We start from the raw sequence: 21,288 nt of genomic DNA, 5'->3' as shown, positions 1-21,288 counted from the left end.
AACCTCTGAAGAACCGCAGCAGGGGCTCGATATCAGCAGAAGGTGAGCAGAAGGTGGCAGAACCTCCGAAGAGCCGCAGCAGGGGCTCCCTATCAGCAGAAGGTGGCAGAACCTCCGAAGAGCCGCAGCAGGGGCTCCCTATCAGCAGAAGGTGAGCAGAAGGTGGCAGAACCTCCGAAGAGCCGCAGCAGGGGCTCGATATCACAGAAGGTGAGCAGAAGGTGGCAGAACCTCTGAAGAGCCGCAGCAGGGGCTCGATATCACAGAAGGTGAGCAGAAGGTGGTAGAACCTTTGAAGAGCCGCAGCAGGGGCTCGATATCAGCAGAAGGTGAGCAGAAGGTGGCAGAACCTCCGAAGAGCCGCAGTAGGGGCTCGATATCAGAAGAAGGTGGCAGAACCTCTGAAGAGCCGCAGCAGGGGCTCAATATCACAGAAGGTGAGCAGAACCTCTGAAGAGCCGCAGCAGGGGCTCGATATCAGCAGAAGGTGAGCAGAAGGTGGCAGAACCTCTGAAGAGCCGCAGCAGGGGCTCGATATCAGCAGAAGGTGGCAGAACCTCTGAAGAGCCGCAGCAGGGGCTCAATATCAGCAGAAGGTAGCAGAACCTCTGAAGAGCCGCAGCAGGGGCTCGATATCAGCAGAAGGTGGCAGAACCTCTGAAGAACCGCAGCAGGGGCTCGATATCAGCATAAGGTGAGCAGAAGGTGGCAGAACCTCCGAAGAGCCGCAGCAGGGGCTCGATATCAGCAGAAGGTGAGCAGAAGGTGGCAGAACCTCCGAAGAGCCGCAGCAGGGGCTCCCTATCAGCAGAAGGTGAGCAGAAGGTGGCAGAACCTCCGAAGAGCCGCAGCAGGGGCTCGATATCAGCAGAAGGTGAGCAGAAGGTGGCAGAACCTCCGAAGAGCCGCAGCAGGGGCTCGATATGAGCAGAAGGTGAGCAGAAGGTGGCAGAACCTCTGAAGAGCCGCAGCAGGGGCTCGATATCAGCAGAAGGTGGCAGAACCTCTGAAGAGCCGCAGCAGGGGCTCGATATCACAGAAGGTGGCAGAACCTCTGAAGAGCCGCAGCAGGGGCTCGATATCAGCAGAAGGTGGCAGAACCTCTGAAGAGCCGCAGCAGGGGCTCGATATCAGCAGAAGGTGGCAGAACCTCTGAAGAGCCGCAGCAGGGGCTCGATATCAGCAGAAGGTGGCAGAACCTCTGAAGAGCCGCAGCAGGGGCTCGATATCAGCAGAAGGTGAGCAGAAGGTGGCAGAACCTCTGAAGAGCCGCAGCAGGGGCTCGATATCAGCAGAAGGTGGCAGAACCTCTGAAGAGCCGCAGCAGGGGCTCGATATCAGCAGAAGGTGAGCAGAAGGTGGCAGAACCTCTGAAGAACAGCAACAGGAGCGTCACACAGGATTTGCTGAAGTAACTTGAGGTGCCACTAGGAGTAGGAAACCCGGCAGAATACTCAAGCAAGGACTGGAGGCTGGACTGGGATTGTAAAGGCAACAGGACACAGAACACAGGGAGAAGAATGAAGCAGGGGACACCATCTTGGAAAAGGGCAAAAAGCCCAAAAAGGATAAACAGAAAAACCAGAGTCCTGACACCAACCTTCCATGTTACACGACCCCAAGTAAACATTTACAGCCCACCCACCCAAGTAAATAGGGGAGAACCCACTCCCAGCCCACTCATAGATACATCATAACCCCCATAAACTACAGAAGACCTTTCTCCTGACAACCCCTCTGATTAATCACTCCAGAACTCCATCCAAGCCCACTCCGAATAGTTACAACAGAACCACCAGTAGGCATAGCGGGGTAGTCATTGTGGGATATTCTTACTTTCCATGTCACAAACCCCCTGAATAGGCACAGGAAAAATCCCTCCCAGCAACCTCCCCCCTCCCCCCCATTAATTTTATTGCCAATCCTCGTTTGCACATACTACATACCCCTGGTAATCATAACATTCCTCCTTCCCAATAGTTACAGCTGTCACAGTGGGACCCCCAGCCGAGCTTTCATGCCAGAAGACCCCAACAGTCACAGCAGAACCATCCCACCCTTCATCTTAGTGCCACAGCAGAGCTCCGTCCCTACAGCTGCCCTAATTTTTTGCAGAGGAGACCCCCGACCTTATGTAACCAGCGCCCTGCTCTGGAGGAATAAGTTGTCTTTCTTATGAAGGAGGGTTATGTGCATCCTTCTCCCATGAAGCGTCCTAGCAGCTGAGGAGCCTCGGTTTAGCGAGCCCTGACCTCTGGAGCAGGAGACCACCAGGGGGCGCCTCTTGAGATACATATATTGCTTTGTATTTGGTATATGAGCTGTGGTTGTGGTGCTCATGTGTTTCTCTCTCCTCAGCCATGTGCTCCCCGCCGTGCGCCCACGGAGGAACCTGCATGAGACACAACATGTGCGCCTGCCCACCAGGATGGACGGGGTCCGGCTGCCAGACAGGTAGTGACGCTGATCCCTATGATGTTGTCTTCAGGCGTAACAAAAACTTCTAAGACTTGACGCGTATTTTCAATTTCCTGTTTTGCCTCTTCAGTGTTTTTCGCTCTTTTAGTCGTTTCTATGGTTACTGATGGACAATTATAAACATTCCATAAGTTATTACATTCTATAGCTAAATCCATGAAGTTTCTGTAGAATCTGAATATTCCCAGCGCTGCCCCTGATTTCTCCAGACTTCTGCCCTTCCCCCGGCGGCCGGATATCGGCTTCTGGGCAGGTCCTGACTGACGACCGGTTCTGGTCTCATCAGGGCTCAGCGGTATCACAAGTTCTGGGTTTTTGACATCATTTTGTGAGGATTGAACGCAGGTTCTCAATAACTTAGATCAGTGAGTTTCCGCGTGGGCCGGGAACCCCTGCAGGCCACATACAGAGGCTGGTGTCAGCTAGGACCAGATGATGACTCACACGCACCAGGAGACCAACAATTCACTTTACATCGAGACTCTTTACTGCACGGTTCATTGTTGTTTACAGTTTTATACTCCAGATAGCGGCACATGTCTTCCAGAACATTACAGTTTTGCACAACATTATCAGACACAGTTTAACTTCCCTCTGGGTTGTGTCTGATCTACCTGGGCCGGTGAGATCCAGTCCAGCGTTACAGCGCACACCATGACGGTCACCTTCCCTTCCTGCAGTCCCACGTCTGGTCTACTCAGGAGGCCCATATTAACCAGAGTCAAGTCTTGAACTCCCAGACGTCTTAGTGGGACACCACTCCATTGGTTGACTACGTCACACATCAATAGAGTTAACCCGGTACCTTGATTGTTAAGGGGTCTGGTCACTAGAGTCCTGCACCAGCAGAAGTTACCCAGTACCTTGATTGTTTATGGGCCTGGCCCCTAGTGTCCTGCACCAACAGAAGCTACCCGTTACCTTGATTGATAAGGGGTCTGGCCACTAGAATCCTGCACCAGCAGAAGTTACCTGGTACCTTGATTGTTAAGGGGTCTGGCCACTAGAGTCCTGCACCAGCAGAAGTTACCCGGTACCTTGATTGTTAAGGGGCCTGGCCACTAGCGTCCTGCACCAGCAGAAGTTGCCCGGTACCTTGATTGTTTAAGGGCCTGGCCACTAGCGTCCTGCACCAGCAGAAGTTACCCGGTACATTGATTGTTTAAGGGCCTGGCCACTAGCGTCCTGCACCAGCAGAAGTTGCCCGGTACCTTGATTGATAAGGGGTCTGGCCACTAGAGTCCTGCACCAGCAGAAGTTGCCCGGTACCTTGATTGTTAATGGGCCTGGCCACTAGCGTCCTGCACCAGCAGAAGTTGCCCGGTACCTTGATTGTTTAAGGGCCTGGCCACTAGCGTCCTGCACCAGCAGAAGTTACCCGGTACATTGATTGTTTAAGGGCCTGGCCACTAGCGTCCTGCACCAGCAGAAGTTACCCGGTACATTGATTGTTTAAGGGCCTGGCCACTATTGTCCTGCACCAACAGAAGTTACCCGGTACATTGATTGTTTAAGGGCCTGGCCCCTAGAGTCCTGCACCAGCAGAAATCATCCGGAGCCTTGACAGTTTTGGGGCCTGGATGTAAAGAAATCGTCGTTCCCTACTATAGTCCGGAGCCTCTTCGTCTGAGGAGCAGGCTCTAGTTATTACGCTGTTCACACCTTGTGTCTCTGGCTTCTCTCGAGATTCATGCTATCTCCCCCCCCCCGTCTCCTTTGCTCCACTGCTACAAACCACCCACTGTATGCGACCTTTACACCCGATCGACTATACGTCTGTCACATTCACTCTCTAGACCTTCACTGACTCCTTCCAGAATGAACCGTCCTTTCCCTTCCACTTGACCCCTCCCAGGATGGGCTCGTCCCAACACTTAACTGTTTCTGTCCCTGCGGTCTGTTGCTGGACAAATTTTCCTTTCAAAACATTCTGACATAAATGATATACACTATGAACACTGCTACATCTTATGCACAATACACTTCACATCTATCACAACATCCACTATACAGAATCACGATACACCACATCGCAATATGTACAAAGACGCAGGCCAGTATTCACACCACATCACACGACACGATAGTAATGTGCCTGGTGGCTTCAGGGGCAGGAACACGACCACCATTGTCCACCATAGTCCACCATTGTCCACCATTGTCCACCATTGTCCACCATAGTCCACCATTGTCCTCCATTGTCCACCACTGTCCTCCATTGTCCACCATTGTCCACCATAGTCCACCATTGTCCTCCATTGTCCACCACTGTCCTCCATTGTCCACCATTGTCCACCATAGTCCACCATTGTCCTCCATTGTCCACCACTGTCCTCCATTGTCCACCATTGTCCACCATAGTCCACCATTGTCCACCATTGTCCACCCATGTCCACCATTGTCCACCACTGTCCACCATTGTCTACCATTGTCCACCTCTCTTACACAGGGTCCGGGCTGATAACGCTGGTTCTTTCTTGCAGCGGTCTGTGAGCTGCCGTGTGCTAATGGCGGACGATGTGTGGCCCCGGAGACCTGCCAGTGTACATCAGGATACAGTGGAGAACAATGTCTGACACGTATGTGCGGCCCAGCAACATGGAAAGATATGTAGACAATGCCACCTGCAGTCCTATGTAACACCACAGATAACACACGGATATCTTTGAGTACAGATAATGTAGACAATGCCACCTGCAGTCCTATGTAACACCACAGATAACACAGTGATATATCTCTGAGTACAGATAATGTAATTGATGTCACCTGCAGTCCTATGTAACACCACAGATAACACAGTGATATATCTCTGAGTACAGATAATGTAGTAGATGCCACCTGCAGTCCTATGTAACACCACAGATAACACAGTGATATCTCTGAGTACAGATAATGCAGTAGGTGTGACCTGCAGTCCTATGTAACACCACAGATAACACAGTGATATCTCTGAGTACAGATAATGTAGTAGATGTCACCTGCAGTCCTATGTAACACCACAGATAACACAGTGATATCTCTGAGTATAGATAATGTAGTAGATGTCTCCTGCAGTCCTATGTAACACCACAGATAACACAGTGATATCTCTGAGTACAGATAATGCAGTAGGTGTGACCTGCAGTCCCATGTAAGAGGTGTGTGAAGTTCTGAGTTTCCATGTACAGTGTTGCTGTGTCCTGATTTCCGCCCTCTTTACAGCTCTCTGTTCTCCCATCTGCCAGAATGGAGGGAAGTGCCTTGATGTGAATACGTGTGTGTGCCCCAGTGGGTGGCTCGGCGCCCGCTGCCAGATAGGTGAGGATCATCCCTCTTTTTGGGGTTGTTTGTTTCCTGTAGATGAGGGGCATTTTCCGCTCCTGTGATATCACTCTGCCTGCATAAAAAAGACAAAAGTGTATAAAAACATCACAGAAAGATGGCAGCCGAACTTACCAATACTATACACAAATGCAGCACAAGACGCAGCCGTCCCCTGATGAAGGCGAGGGCAGCACAAGACGCAGCCATTCCCTGATGAAGGCGGGGGCAGCACAAGATGCAGCCATCCCCTGATGAAGGCGGGGCAGCACAAGACTCAGCCGTCCCCTGATGAAGGCGGGGGCAGCACAAGACGCAGCCATCCCCTGATGAAGGCGGGGTCAGCACAAGACGCAGCCGTCCCCTGATGAAGGCGGGGGCAGCACAAGATGCAGCCATCCCCTGATGAAGGCGGGGCAGCACAAGACTCAGCCGTCCCCTGATGAAGGCGGGGGCAGCACAAGACGCAGCCATCCCCTGATGAAGGCGGGGTCAGCACAAGACGCAGCCGTCCCCTGATGAAGGCGAGGGCAGCACAAGACGCAGCCATTCCCTGATGAAGGCGGGGGCAGCACAAGATGCAGCCATCCCCTGATGAAGGCGGGGCAGCACAAGACTCAGCCGTCCCCTGATGAAGGCGGGGGCAGCACAAGACGCAGCCATCCCCTGATGAAGGCGGGGTCAGCACAAGACGCAGCCGTCCCCTGATGAAGGCGGGGTCAGCACAAGACGCAGCCGTCCCCTGACGAAGGCGGGGGCAGCACAATACACAGCCATCCCCTGACGAAGGCGGGGGCAGCACAAGACGCAGCCGTCCCCTGATGAAGGCGGGGCAGCACATGATGTAGCCATACCCTGATGAAGGTGGGGTCAGCACAAGATGCAGCCGTCCCCTGATGAAGGCGGAGGCAGCACAAGATGCAGCCATCCCCTGATGAAGGCAGGGAGCAGCACAAGACGCAGCCATTCCCTGATGAAGGCGGGGGCAGCACAAGACGCAGCCGTCCCCTGATGAAGGCGGGGGCAGCACAAGACACAGCCATCCCCTAATGAAGGCGGGGGCAGCACAAGACGCAGCCGTCCCCTGATGAAGGCGAGGGCAGCACAAGACGCAGCCATTCCCTGATGAAGGCAGGGGCAGCACAAGATGCAGCCATCCCCTGATGAAGGCAGGGGCAGCACAAGACGCAGCCGTCCCCTGATGAAGGCGGAGTCAGCACAAGATGCAGCCATCCCCTGATGAAGGCGGGGTCAGCACAAGACGCAGCCATCCCCTGATGAAGGCAGGGGCAGCACAAGACGCAGCCGTCCCCTGATGAAGGCGGGGTAAGCACAAGACGCAGCCGTCCCCTAATGAAGGCAGGGGCAGCACAAGACACAGCCGTCCCCTGATGAATGCGGGGGCAGCACAAGACGCAGCCGTCCCCTGATGAAGGCGGGGGCAGCACAAGACACAGCCATCCCCTGATGAAGGCAGGGGCAGCACAAGACTCAGCCATCCCCTGATGATCTAATATTCAGGGGCATCGGTTATCTGGAGAGAGATACATACTGGTGTGAATGGTGGCCTATGCAGACGTCGTGTGCATTCAGAATACTAGGCAGCCATCAGCGGATGTTTGGTGGGTTAGTAAGTGGTTTCATCAGTAGTTTGCACCTCTGCTGCCCCCACTTTTATCATCATGAGGTTCCTTCATCCTGGTGTGAGGTATTGGTAAGTTTGGCTGCCTTTTTTCATCTGTATGTGTCATTCTTTTGTCATCCAGAATATGACAGGTTAACTTTAGACCTCATGACTCCATAAAAACAAGGAAAAGCCTGCCTTTGTAAAGCCCTGAGTTATCCTTCAGTGCTGCACTCACAATTCTGCTGGTTGTGATTGGAGACAGCGCGCAGATCGGATGTGTGCGCACCTTCAGGCGGGGTTACCCCATTCTTCTCCTCCACCTGGTCCCCAGACTGATGGCTGCAATCTCTTCGCACCTCTTCTTGCAGAGCCCATCCGATGTGACCAGCCATGTCAGAATGGCGGCCGGTGCTCAGGATATAACATGTGCCGCTGTCCCGCAGGATTCCTGGGAGCGCAGTGCGAGGCCGGTGAGGATCTTATTATGTCTGTGTCTACTGATGATGATAACATGTAGCATGAAAGTGTCCAGTACCAACCTCTCAATGCCAGGCTGCTGCTGTAAAGCCCTGCAGGATGAGTCACTTTTATACCTTACGTATTTCAGGTATGATCTTACTGGTATAACGCTAGGTACAGGGAAGTACAGAGTGAATGGCAAAAGGGAAGGGAAGCTATCCTTAAAGAAGGGAGATACTGTATGCTGACCCCTGCCAACCTTACTGCTGGCCCCTGGCTTCCCTCAACACCCTAGACAGGTATTGTACCTATGCGCCGAGCAGGATACCTGACCCTTACTAACCCTGAAATAGGCCCTAGGTAGGGAGCGGATGGGATTAGCGCTTAGTCAACCACACTAAGCTCTAAAGAAAACACAAGGAAGCACACACAGAGGAAAGTATACAAATAACGTATCTCCAGAAGACTCAAGGACTGGGAGAGGAACTGCAACCACAACAAAACGTATCCAGATGAATACAAGCCGACTGCTAGCACTCAAGACCTGTAGAAGGTTTTTAAACCTATCACCAGCAAAGAGCAAGGGTGAATGAGAGTATTTAGACTGTGAGCCCTCGCAGGCAGGGTCCTCTCTCCTCCTCTGCCAGTCTGTTTTGTATTGGTAATAATTGTTGTACTTGTTTTTATGTATACCTGTTGTGATTACTGTCTGGTGGAGCTCCACTCTTGGACTCCCTCCTGTGGTCATTGATGCTAGTGGGTTGGATTTTATTCCTCTGTTCTACTCGCCTGGTTTGCAGCTCAAACCTTGATTTTGAATATAGGCGTGTGCTGGCTGTTTGTCTCTGCCAGTTGTCTGAAATTCCTGAGACTATAGGAATTTGTCTCTTGTCTTCCTGGCTTCCCCGATTTTAAGCTAAGCTAAGTTCTTGGTTTTGCTTCATACCTTTTGTGTGTTATTTGCTTATTGCTTCTGTGAATTATCTGTGAAGGTTTTTTGTATTGAATCCTGTTTTGTTTGTGCCATCAGATAAGGAAGATTTTTCTTCCTAGTCAGTCTATGCTATTAATCTTAGCAAGGGTTAGCCGGCAGGGTAATTGCTAGTCTTTTCCTACCAGAGTCTTGTACGGATTGTAAACATGCGAGTGTTAGATTACTCTTCTTTTTTTGCACATTCCATGTAGGAAGTTTTGATAGGGTTTTTTCATACCAACCGCAAGAGTTCCCTATCCTGTCTTTTGTATTTAGTATAGAGTGGCCTCTCTTTGCTCCATCTTGCTCTTACTGTGTATGTCTTTTCATCTTCGCTCACAGTCTGTACATGTGGGTGGCTGCCTATTTTCTTTGGGGAAATCTTTTCTGAGGCAAGATAGTTTCTTTTCACTTTCTGCCTTGTAGGTTATGTAGTCCTCTGGCTGGGTTTGAGGCATCTAGGTTGTTAGGCATGCTGCCCACCTACTTCTAGTATGGTGTTAAGTTCAGAGCTTGCGGTCAGCACTTAATTGCCTACGACTCTGGTGAATTGTGTTCATGGTAGTCATTGAACATCGGATCATAACAGTACAACTGGCCATAATTGATTGTTCCACAGAAGCAGGGAAAAAGGGTGTTTTGATCTTTTTTTTCCCTCTTGTAATCAGGGTGTTTGATGATTACCTCTTCAGTATGAGTGCACATGATTTGGCTGCTCGCTTGGACCAGCTTGCGGCCAGAGTTCAGGGTATAGAAGATTTTGTTATTCAGCCGTCTGTATCTGAACCTAACATTCCTATTCCTGACTTGTTTTCTGGTGATCGGTCAAAATTTTTGAGTTTCAAAAATAACTGTAAATTATATCTGGCACTGAGACTGCGATCCTCTGGTGACGCAGTATGTGTCGCCCAGGGAAAGGGGGTACTAAGAGCCGGGCTAATGGGGTCGCTTCTAAAGGTATCACGGTGGCGTGACCCGGTCTGTGATCCCAGGCTCCACAACAAAAGGGGAATATGTAAAGGGAGATTGTCTGTGACGCGACCCGTGGGTTGCGGTGATGAGATGGTGGCACCGCCGCTGCCTCTTGGGACCGTGCCCGGGACTGATGGTGTGGGGCAGCAAGATGGGATCCCCTCCACGGGTAGGGGAGTTGTAGTCCCGGGGCCCAATTGGGAGTTGTGGTGGTGGCAGGGATTGCAGGGAGCAGGAAACTTACAGTTCGGTTGTCCTGGTGTTGGATGAAGCTAGGCTGATGTGTGTGGTCAGAAAACACACAGTCCTTTGTAAACCAACTTGCCAAATGGCCGGTCACCATTGGCGGTGTCTTCGGGTCCCACACCCAGATGTACAGCCAGGGGCTCTTCCTTCCACACTCTCTGTCTGTCTCTCTCTTGTCTGGACTAGTTCGTTTGAACCTCCTCCGGATTGGGTCCCTCTCCCGGCAACGGCGGGCTACAACCCTGTCCCGGTCGCCTCAGGTTCCCCCGCTGCCGGATCTCCATCGCCTGTGGCCCTCACAGCCACCTAGTCCGGTAGTCCAGGGCTCCAACCCCGGCTACCACTTTCTCCGGGGAGCTGCAAGCTTCCCCTGTCAGCTTTCCACTGACTACAGCACAACTGACTGAATTCTGCTCTGTCACTTCCTTAGCTCCTCTCGCCCCCTCCCTTTTCCTGGGGAGGGGGTGAGTAGGGCCTGATGGCTGGTGTACATCTGTGTGAGGATTGTGTAGCTACCAAGGAGGATTAACTCTTTCTGTGACTACCTGGTTTTGCCAGGGCGTCACACCGTACAGCAGGTTAGAATAATTATTTCCTTGCTGTGTGGTGACCCACAGGATTGGGCCATATCTCTGTCTTCTGAGAATCCTTTTTTGCATAGTGTTGATTCCTTTTTCCAGGCTTTGGGTCTACTTTAGGATGAGCCCAATCCGGTAGATCAAGCAGAGAAAGCCTCGCTGGTCTTATATCAGGGATCTGAGGCAGCTGAAATTTATTGTCAACAGTTTAGAAAATGGTCAGAGTTGACTAAATGGAATGATGATTCTTTAGCAGCTCTGATCAGAAAAGGTCTTTCTGAAGCCGTTAAAGATGTGATGGTGGTTTCCCCACGCCGTCAGGTCGGAATAATTCAATGTCTCTTGCTATTCAGATTGACAGGCGTTTGTGGGAGCGTATATCTGAACGACTCAGTTTTCAGCCTGGAAATCAGGCTTCTGCATCTGTTGATCACGATCCAGAACCTATGCAGTGTAATAGGACATTATCTCGTGGTGATCGACAGAGTTTCAGACGGAAAAATAGGCTGTGTTTTTATTGCGGCGACCCGTCTCATGTAATTTCGGCTTGTCCTAAGCGGAGTATGAGGATTGCCAGCTCCTTTACCATCAATAATATACAGCCTAAATTTTTGTTGTCTGTGTCACTGGTCTGCTCGTTATCATCTTTTGCTGTAATGGCATTTGTGGACTCGGGTGCCGCATTGAATTTAATGGATTTGAAGTTTGCCAGGAGTTGTGGCTTCCTGTTGCAGACCTTGCAAGTCTTTTAGAGGGATTGATGCAACTCCTTTGGCAAAGAACAAGCCACAGTTTTGGACGGTCTTGACTATGCGTATGGCTCCGGATCATTCTGAGGAGCGTCAGTTTCTTGTCTTGCAAGATTTGCATGATGTTGTCGTGTTGGGGTACCCATGGCTGCAGACTCATAACCCGCTATTGGATTAGAAATATATGTCTGTTATTAGTTGGATCTGTCAGGGGATATATAATGCTGTGCATCTGAGGACAATTTCCGCATCTGCTTTAGGGATCCCTGAGTTCCTGTCTGATTTTCAGGAGGTTTTTAATGAACCTAAATCTGGTCCGCTTCCTCTGCATAGGGAGTGTGACTGTGCCATTGACTTGATACCAGGGAGTAGGTTCCCTGAGGGAAGACTTTTCAATCTGTCTGTGCCAGAACACGAGGCTATGAGGGCTTATATTAGGGAGGCCTTGGAGAAGGGACACATCAGACCTTCTTCTTCCCCTTTGGGTGCTGGGTTCTTTTTTGTTTATTTTACCACTTAGAAACCTATTGCAAAAGGTAGTAAATCAATATAGACCCAGAGTGCTACCTCAAATTAAATAGTATAAAAACAATTTTTATTGAAATTCATTAAAAATTCAAAATTCCACCTGTGAAAATTATATAACACATACAAATAATCCCAGGACCATAGGACAGCTCCAATATATCCGCCCAAAGGAACAAACAATTATTCCATAGATAATCGTATTAATAATCCTGCCGAAGGTACAGTATCTCAATGACCCTTACTCTCTCTTTCCTCTACCTGCCAATGGAGATGCAACATAAGTCACACACACCCTAAATGTAAAAAGGTGCCCCCATTCCTCAGCGGCTTTCCCTCCTAGGATATCCCTAGTCTCCCTCGTGATCAAATGAGGTCTAAAGGTTATACCATTAGTGGTCAGGAAAGATAAGAAAAATAAACTTATCTGAGAGATGTTTGAGTCAGAGTAAGGGGTGCTTCACACACAGCGAGCTCGCTGCCGAGATCGCTGCTGAGTCACGCTTTTTGTGACGCAGCAGTGACCTCATTAGCGATCTCGCTGTGTGTGACACTGAGCAGCGATCTGGCCCCTGCTGCGAGATCGCTGCTCGTTACACACAGCCCTGGTTCGTTTTCTTCAAAGCCGCTCTCCCGCTGTGACACACAGATCGCTGTGTGTGACAGCAAGAGAGCGACAAATGAAGCGAGCAGGGAGCAGGAGCCGGCGTCTGACAGCTGCGGGGTAAGCTGTATCCAAGATAAACATCGGGTAACCAAGGTGGTTACCCGATATTTACCTTAGTTACCAGCCTCCGCAGCTCTCACGCTGCCAGTGCCGGCTCCGGCTCTCTGCACATGTAGCTGCTGTACACATCGGGTTAATTAACCCGATGTGTACTGTAGCTATGGTAGGAGAGCAAGGAGCCAGCGCTCAGTGTGCGCGGCTCCCTGCTCCCTGCACACACAGCTGTGCGCTGGTAACTAATGTAAACATCGGGTAACCATACCCGATGTTTACCTTAGTTACCAGTCTCCGCAGCTTCCAGACGGCAGCTCCGTGCAAGCGCAGCGTCGCTTGCACGTCGCTGCTGGCTGGGGGCTGTTCACTGGTCGCTGGTGAGATCTGCCTGTTTGACAGCTCACCAGCGACCATGTAGCGATGCAGCAGCGATCCTGACCAGGTCAGATCGCTGGTCGGATCGCTGCTGCATCGCTAAGTGTGAAGGTACCCTTAATCCCTTAGCAATCCTTTTTCCATAACGTACAGGCATCCGAGCTTTCATGGTCCTCAACCCAATAATACAAATTCACACAGTCTCAACGCGTTTCTCCCCATACAATTAGTTAGGGTTCATCAGGAGACAATGAAAAATGACTGGCCCAATCACCTAATAGTTGTTAAGGGGGCTACTCATACAGCAGCACACACCTCTCCATGTGGATGTATATAATGGACGTGAATTTTGCTTCATACCTTTTGTGTGTTATTTGCTTATTGCTTCTGTGAATTATCTGTGAAGGTTTTTTGTATTGAATCCTGTTTTGTTTGTGCCATCAGATAAGGAAGATTTTTCTTCCTAGTCAGTCTATGCTATTAATCTTAGCAAGGATTAGTCGACAGGGTAATTGCTAGTCTTTTCCTACCAGAGTCTGTTACGGAGTGTGAACGTGCGAGTGTTAGATTACCCTTCTTTTTTGCACATTCCATGTAGGAAGTTTGATAGGGCTTTTTATGGCAACCGCAAGACTTCCCTATCCTGTCTTTTGTATTTAGTATGGTGTGGCTGTCATGATGTATGTGCTTTTCTCCATCCCATATTTCTTGTATCAGATGCCATGTGATGTATTTTACCTTCTCACTGTATTTGCTGTAATACTATGTCAGGATGTGATGTCACTTTCCTTTGGTTGGACTTACTGAACACTTTGAAATGTCTTGGGATGTAAGTAACCATACCTTCCCCCCATCTCCTGTGTCTCTGGGCCCATAATGCAATTATCTCTTGTCCACACAGCCAGGGGAACTTCTCATTGTTTCGTAAGCAGTGGATAACGCCAACTACACAAACCTGTAGACATCTCGGAGCCAACCTTCTAGAATCTTCTAGTGGGCCCAACCATTGCATAGACACCTACCCTTGAGGGGCGGGCCCACGAGCTCAGACAATACACTCCTGTTTCTAAGTGCAGTTGGGAGCTGAGTTTTGAAGAGAAAGGGAGCGAGATCTGATTCTGCGGACAGAGCTCGCCGTCCAGTGGATTGTGTGGGATTTCTGAGACTCTGAAAAGGACTATTACGTCGTGATCTGGCACTTTGGATTATCGGGAGGTGCCCCCGAATCTGTTTTATTAGGACTTGTCATGTGCTATTCCTGTTAGTAAACCTGTTGGATCATCCTCGGCCTGTTGTCTCTCCTTGCTCTGCTGTACACCCCGTCACAGTGGCCTCTCTTTGCTCCATCTTGCTCTTACTGTGTATGACTTTTCATCTTCGCTCATAGTCTGTACATGTGGGAGGCTGCCTATTTTCTTTGGGGAAATCTGCTCTGAGGCAAGATAGTTTCTTTTCACTTTCTGCCTTGTAGGTTATGTAGTCCTCCGGCTGGGTTTGAGGCATCTAGGTTGTTAGGCATGCTGCCCGGCTACTTCTAGTGTAGTGTTCAGTTCAGGGCTTCCGATTGGTACTTTATTACCTACGACTCTGGTGAATTGTGTTCATGGTATTTATTGAACATCGGATCATAACATATACCCTTTTCACTTGTAAAGTGTCATGGAACAAATGGTGCTATAATAATAAATAATAATATTTAAAGACACAAAGTGAAATGCTGAAGAGTACCAGCTGAAAAGTGAGGAAATCCACAGGGTCCTAAAGAGAAAGGGATCAACCCCTAGCAGGGACAAAGGGAAAGTCAGGGAGCAGTTTGTGTAGCCAAATGCTGCAACCTTCTACAGCCGGACACCACAGGACTGTCTGTCAAGCGTGACACACTCGTGACATCTGGTTTGTTTGCAACGTGGGTCAGTCCCCCCTCAGTTGTTCAGTCCTGGATTATTTTCCTAGATCATTTTTTTGCACTCATTGGTATTTCCAAGGGGACTAAAATAATAAAACTGAGCCACTTTGCAAATCATCTTTTAAGCTGTATGATGTTTATGTTCAATTTGGATACAGACCAATTCTCCGTGGTAACAGACAACTCCTGTGTATTCGGGTCCTGCACCCTTCTCCTCTACTCCGTGCTCACCTACCACTTCTCCCTTCCTATCACCCAGTGATGGCTCCCGGCCTCCTCTCTTCTTGTCTCCTCCTTCTCTGATATTATCCACCTTCCTCTTGCAGGTCTAAATGTTTCCAGGACTTGTCCACTTTTAGATTTTCTTAGTCCACAGCTCTGCTGTTCATCACCTTCCACAGCACCAGCGCTGCTCCTCCCCATTTGTGACAGTAACTGTAGACATGACTGATATAAACAATGTATCATCTTATATCTAAATAATCTCTTGTGATTTCCTCTAGTGGTGATGGAGCCGTGCGTCCCCCCGTGCCAACATGGGGGAACCTGTAAACCCTTTAATAAGTGTGAGTGTGCGGAGGGCACCGCTGGGCACCGCTGCGACAAGCTGTAAGTGACCGAGAGAAAAGGGACAAGAGATGACCAGTCCAGGACTGTAGATCCCATGAATGACAGTTCACGTTGTGAGGGTGCCATAGGTTTTAATTACTTTCTTGCAGGACTTGTCCAATTGTGACAACAAAGCTGAGCACCTCCCGAGCCGTGCGCCAAGGGGTGAGAGAAAGTTACGTGGAGCGATGCGGACCACTGGGGGCTCAGCTCTGCACCAAGTACAGGTACTGGTGTAGCACCCAGGGATATGAGGTACTCGGTTCCGGGCAGTGTATGTCACGCTGGTGACCGTTACCCGGTTCGGTGCCCTAGGCCATTTTTGTAATGGGGTATACTTACAGGGGAGTTATTATACAAAAGGAACCACAGCCACACCATGATTTACCAGACATATATGTAGATAATAACCATTATAGTATGCATAGAATCCTGGATGGGGACTGAGGATAAGTCGTAATTAAATAGCAAATAAAGAGAACCATACGACCAAAATCCAAAGTGAAAAAAGTGAGATCTTTATTCGTAGGGGTAGGTGCAGGGCGGCACAACACAAGTGAGGGCACGGACAATGAAACACTGACCATATATAAGCAATTAGTCAAATAGATGATACATCCATATAGAGATCACTTCAATCACTATGCATATATGAAACCAATTGGAGATCCGTACTTCAGAAATGGAAAAAATGGAAAAAATACAGATGCCAACAGAGTGGAATATATCATCACAAAGGGGGGAAAAATTTAAACGTATATCCCATGCATCAGGGTACTCAATTGATTCCAATGTATTCGCATTTTCAAGGGAATCCCAGAATATGCATATTGATGATGAAATCTCACTGTATATATAACCTGTATTGACATCAATCTGTGACTGACACAGTAAGCATCAAATTTATACTACAAAAATATATAGATGTCAACAGATTAAATTGCATCATCAAAAAAGGGAAATTTCCCCACATCACCCATACATCAGGGTATCCAATTGATACCAGTATATTGATAATTTCAAGGGAATCCCAAAATATGCATATTACTGATGTGATCTTTACTATGTACACAGTCTGCACTGACATCACTCTGTAACAACCACAATGGGCATCATTAACAGACTGTGGTCATAGCTATGATCATGAAATGCGGACCACTGGGGGCTCAGCTCTGCACCAAGTACAGGTACTGGTGTAGCACCCAGGGATATGAGGTACTCGGTTCCGGGCAGTGTATGTCACGCTGGTGGCCGTTACCCGGTTCCGTGCCCTAGGCCATTTTTGTAATGGGGTATACTTACAGGGGAGTTATGAATAACGGTATTCGTGACGCCACTTACGGTGTGGCAGCTAAGTGTAGGGAGCTGCCGCTGCAGGTTTTGCTGGGGCTGATGGAATGTGCAGCTCTGGTGACTTGGGCGCTCTGCAAGTAGGGTATTACCCCAGTGGGTGTATGGTGCAGTGAGCGTTGGAAGAAGGAATCCAGACAGGTATTCAGTGCAACTGGTAAGTGGGTCCCCGTGATATTGAACACTGGGGGTCCCCGGTCTGTGGTTTGTCCCCCTCTGTCCGCCTGACGGTAGCGTGAACCCTGTGGGGTTGGAGTCTCTGGTCATGTCCCCGGCTCTCCCGTTGCTACTGAGTCTTCGGATTTTTTAGGGTCAGCAAGGTCCTTGATAGTCCCCTTTGCTGTTAACAGGTCGGTGTGGAGCTTTTAACTGTCCTAGGGTCCTGTACCCCGTCGGTGCGTAGTTCCGGGAGTACTCCACCGGCAACTACCTCTCCTGGGTACCACTCCACACTCCTCCTGTCAACTCTGTTCTGACTACTCTCCACAGTCTGCCGCTCCCACCTGGTCAACTAGTGGACTGGAGTGGCTCCACCTCTAGGCAGCCATCCATTGGTCCCACCCTAGCTGGGTACCATTGTATGGGGGATTAGTTGGGGTAACTGGGATTACCTGGGTTATTGGTGTTACCGGCACTGAGGTTCTGGGTCCCTAAGGGGGTAGGCCCTGCATCCCTGTGGAGATGCAGAACCTTGTAGCACCCTGAGGTGTTCAGGGGTGCTACACTGGCCACCGACATCTCTGCTGGCACTTGGGTGGATAATGAATCTGTTGATTGCACCAGATTCTACTCATAGCACACGTTGATGTAGACAGGACATGGTCATACAGGTGCCAACGCCTCTTCATCGTGTCCATGTTCCAGCAGCAGTCACACTCTCCTCTGTAGGATAACAGAACATGATGGATTGATCTTGGAGATTGCACAGAACCTTTCATCTTGTTACCAGCCCCCTCCGAGAAAAGCTTCATGGCGCATTGTCCGCAGCCATGGGGCTTGTGTAAAAAGCAGCTCTACAATTTTATGGGAAATGTTAAAGGTTTCATAGAGATAAAATAAAATGACACAGAATTCTGAAATCACGAATGTCCCCGTTCCTGAACACATTATTGTTCCCCTCCTCCGCAGCGCCTCTGCTTAGACTCCTGCGTGGAGTCGGCCATGTGAGGGGCTGCTGCACTATTATACTGATATGGCTACAATGGGCTATGACTGGCCGGCCCCCCACATGATGTGTGCCCCCCTAGGTGACATTTCATAACACAGGAGTGTAATCAGAGAGGAATCTGGGAACCTAAAAAACATCAGTGAGAGAAGAAGGCAGGTTTAGAAGAGTGAGGGTGATGGAGGTGCAGCCTGACCTTATACTGTACATACAGACCACACATCAGCCACGGGAGTGTAATGGTGGGAGGAAGGATTTATTACAAATCTCCCATCTGTTCCTCTCTAATAGGATAAACCAAGTCCGAGTCTACGTCCAGGCCTATGTGGTCGGCTACAAGATCGAGTGTCCCACCAAGAGCAGAGCATGAAGAGGGGAAGAGAAGACCCGGAATGACCAAGGACCAGTCACACATCCCAGCTTCCACCAGTCCTGCCTCTGCCTCCATCAGTTCTGTCCCTGCCTCCATCAGTAATATTCCTGGGCCCATCAGTCACAGACTTGCACCCACCAGTCCTGTTTCTGCTCCATCAGTCCTGTCACTGCTCCCACCATTCTGGTCCTTGCTCCCTCCAGTCCTGTCCTTGCTCCCGTCAGTCCCATCCTTGTTCCTGCCAGTCCTGCCTCTGCTCCATCAGTACTGTCACTGCTCATATCAGTCCTGTTCTTGCTCCTGCCAGTCCTGTCTCTGTCCCCATCAGTCCTGTCTCCACCCCCACCAGTACAGTCCCTGCTCCCACCAGTCTGGTCCTTGCTCCCTCCAGTCCTGTCCTTGCTCCCGTCAGTCCCATCCTTGTTCCTGCCAGTCCTGCCTCTGCTCCATCAGTACTGTCACTGCTCATATCAGTCCTGTTCTTGCTCCTGCCAGTCCTGTCTCTGTCCCCATCAGTCGTGTCTCCACCCCCACCAGTACAGTCCCTGCCCCCACCAGTCTGGTCCTTGCTCCCTCCAGTCCTGTCCTTGCTCCCGTTAGTCCCATCCTTGTTCCTGCCAATCCTTTCTCTGCTCCATCAGTCCTGTCACTGCTCACATCAGTCCTGTCCTTGCTCCTGCCAGTACTGTCTCTGCTCATATCAGTCCCATCCCAGCACCCCTCAGTACCATCCCTGTCACCCATTAATAACATCGCTAGGCCTATCAGTCGCATACCTGCACCCATCTGTCCCATCCCAACATCCGTCAGTCTTTTCCCTTGTCCCGCCAGTCCCATTTCCTGTCTTGCTAGTGCCATCCTTGCGCCCACCAATCCTGTCCCTGCCCACTCCATTCCTGTCCTTGATCCCGCTGATCCCGTCCCTACCCCTGCCATTCCTGTCCCTGCTCCCACCAGTGACATCTCTTGCTGAATTGGCCGTTCCTGTTGAATATTGTGAATTCTCATCTCTCTCACGATAGAATTTTTTGTGGGAATTTATTTTTCTATTTTGTAAATTTCTTGATTTCACGTTTCTCATTAAAGTTCTAACCTTTTGTCCCCAGAGATTTCCTTCTCGTTCTCCATGCTGGGTACCTGGGAACAACTGTAAGCCTCAACTCCAGCGGTACATAGTGTATCGGGGATATTGGAGGTTTTTGTGATATTTGCACAAGGTGGTAATAGCGTCGAAAAATGTCACAGAAGTTGAACCACGGTTATTAAGTCACAACTTGTTTTCATTTGACTCAAAAAGTTTTGGGCAGAAAACTGGTGCCTCAATGGGGGCGAAATTCTTACCGTCCATAGCTAATAATTACATGGCCTGGTGGGAATTTCAATATCTCCATCAAATTGAGACTTCGTCATTGTTATTTGTGGTCTGGTATGGCCGCTTCATTGATGACCTCCTCATCATATGCCGGGGTGATGGAGCGACCATACTAGACATCATAAATCAATTCAAAAGTAATTGTCTTAATTTGTCTTTTACTTTTTCCAGTCACAAACATACTATTAATTTTTTGGATTTAAGCTTGCGTGGAAATTCTTGTACCCATAAAATAGCTTCTATTACGCATTTCATACTCACATCGGGCAATTCCCTATTACTAGCAAGTTCCTGCCACCGAAAACACGTAACAAAAAATATATCTGTAAGTGAATTTATAAGAATTAAACGTAATCGCTCATATGAACAGGATTACATGAATGAATGCAGTAAATTGGAGGGACGTCAGGCTGCGAGAGGTCTATAAATGATCTATTGACCGAGCCAAAACACAGTCTCACACAGGAACCCGGGAAAAACTACTGGAATATAACAAAAAGCAAAATCATTCTCAAGCAAGTTGTTTTCGCCACCACATTTAACACTGATTTTCCCCTCAATATCATCCACAAATTTCTACCTATATTGTACAAGGATCCAATTTTTTTCAAGATCCTAGAGTCAGGTTTTTAATAATCTGTCAAATAACCTGCAGGGTTTTGCTGAACAAAAGAACAATTATTTGTAGGCTCTGTGACGACCTGGACTCTGTCAGTGCTTAGCAGGGGTTAAATGTCTTAAAATTCAGCCAGACATGAAGATAGTTTGTTTATAGACGGGGGATAAGCCCTCATTGTTTTTGCAAGACTCTTGTTGACTCATTTAATTGCCTTGGCTAATGAAGGCCAGACACACAGATAAATCAATTATGCAAACTTCCCATTGTATTACTAAGTGAATTGATAGATGTGATGTAACTTACCTGTCTCACCCTTGTCTCTGGATATTTGAATAAAGCTTGAAATTCATCCAACAAGAGAAGAAACCTTGTACAACCAATCCGATAAGGGCACAGTATATCCTAAGAGAAGGCGATGGCTATAAAAAGGGGACTTCTTGGAGTCACCAGGAGTGTTGATGGATGTTGCATGATCCAGTCTAAGCTCTTAGGAGCTGGCTAGGGGATCAGAACCAGGATGCCTTGTGGACTCGGTCTAGGGACTTTGGCTCCGACTAGAGGATCACTTGGCTACATGGCTTCAATCTAGGGACTCCAATTCCAATTGGAGACCGTACCACAGTCTAGGGATTTCGACTCCGGCTGCCAGGATTATATCATCATACCAGAGACTACTTAAGGAAACCCAGGTTGGGACAATTTGGTCACCTGGCTACAGACTTTGCAGACCTCACACAGCTTCCTAAATCTGGCGTTATTCCTTTCTCGGTGGGTGCCCGCCGAAAGAGGGGTGTTGCTGGTCTGGAGTAAGTAGCCCTGGAAGCTCTGAAGCACGGACATTCTAATCCCTGGTGAGCAGCGGAAGGGTGAGACTCTGTTGCCTGTTACATT

The 21,288-nt window shown here is 49.3% G+C and overlaps 1 protein-coding gene across 2 annotated transcripts in view; it reads left to right on the top strand.

The window, feature by feature from the left end:
- LOC142243802 (uncharacterized) overlaps positions 1-19,503 on the top strand; it is a 47,266-nt gene extending 27,763 nt beyond the window's left edge. The window contains exons 14-20 of one of the 2 annotated variants that reach the window (XM_075316005.1): positions 2,359-2,454; positions 4,962-5,057; positions 5,680-5,775; positions 7,774-7,875; positions 15,413-15,518; positions 15,629-15,745; positions 18,325-19,503. In XM_075316005.1, the coding sequence (XP_075172120.1) occupies positions 2,359-2,454; positions 4,962-5,057; positions 5,680-5,775; positions 7,774-7,875; positions 15,413-15,518; positions 15,629-15,745; positions 18,325-18,403 (692 nt within the window). In that variant the 3' untranslated portion in view covers positions 18,404-19,503. Of the gene's footprint in view, positions 1-2,358; positions 2,455-4,961; positions 5,058-5,679; positions 5,776-7,773; positions 7,876-8,012; positions 8,075-15,412; positions 15,519-15,628; positions 15,746-18,324 lie in introns of those variants that run through there. The other variant, XM_075316006.1, reaches the window with a different exon arrangement.
- Positions 19,504-21,288: the final 1,785 nt, after the last annotated feature.

This window comes from Anomaloglossus baeobatrachus, chromosome 6 (assembly GCF_048569485.1).
Source record: "Anomaloglossus baeobatrachus isolate aAnoBae1 chromosome 6, aAnoBae1.hap1, whole genome shotgun sequence".
Classification (NCBI taxonomy): domain Eukaryota; kingdom Metazoa; phylum Chordata; class Amphibia; order Anura; family Aromobatidae; genus Anomaloglossus; species Anomaloglossus baeobatrachus.
The sequence above is the reverse complement of the archived record's forward strand: the minus strand, read 5'-3'. Positions and strand labels throughout refer to the sequence as shown.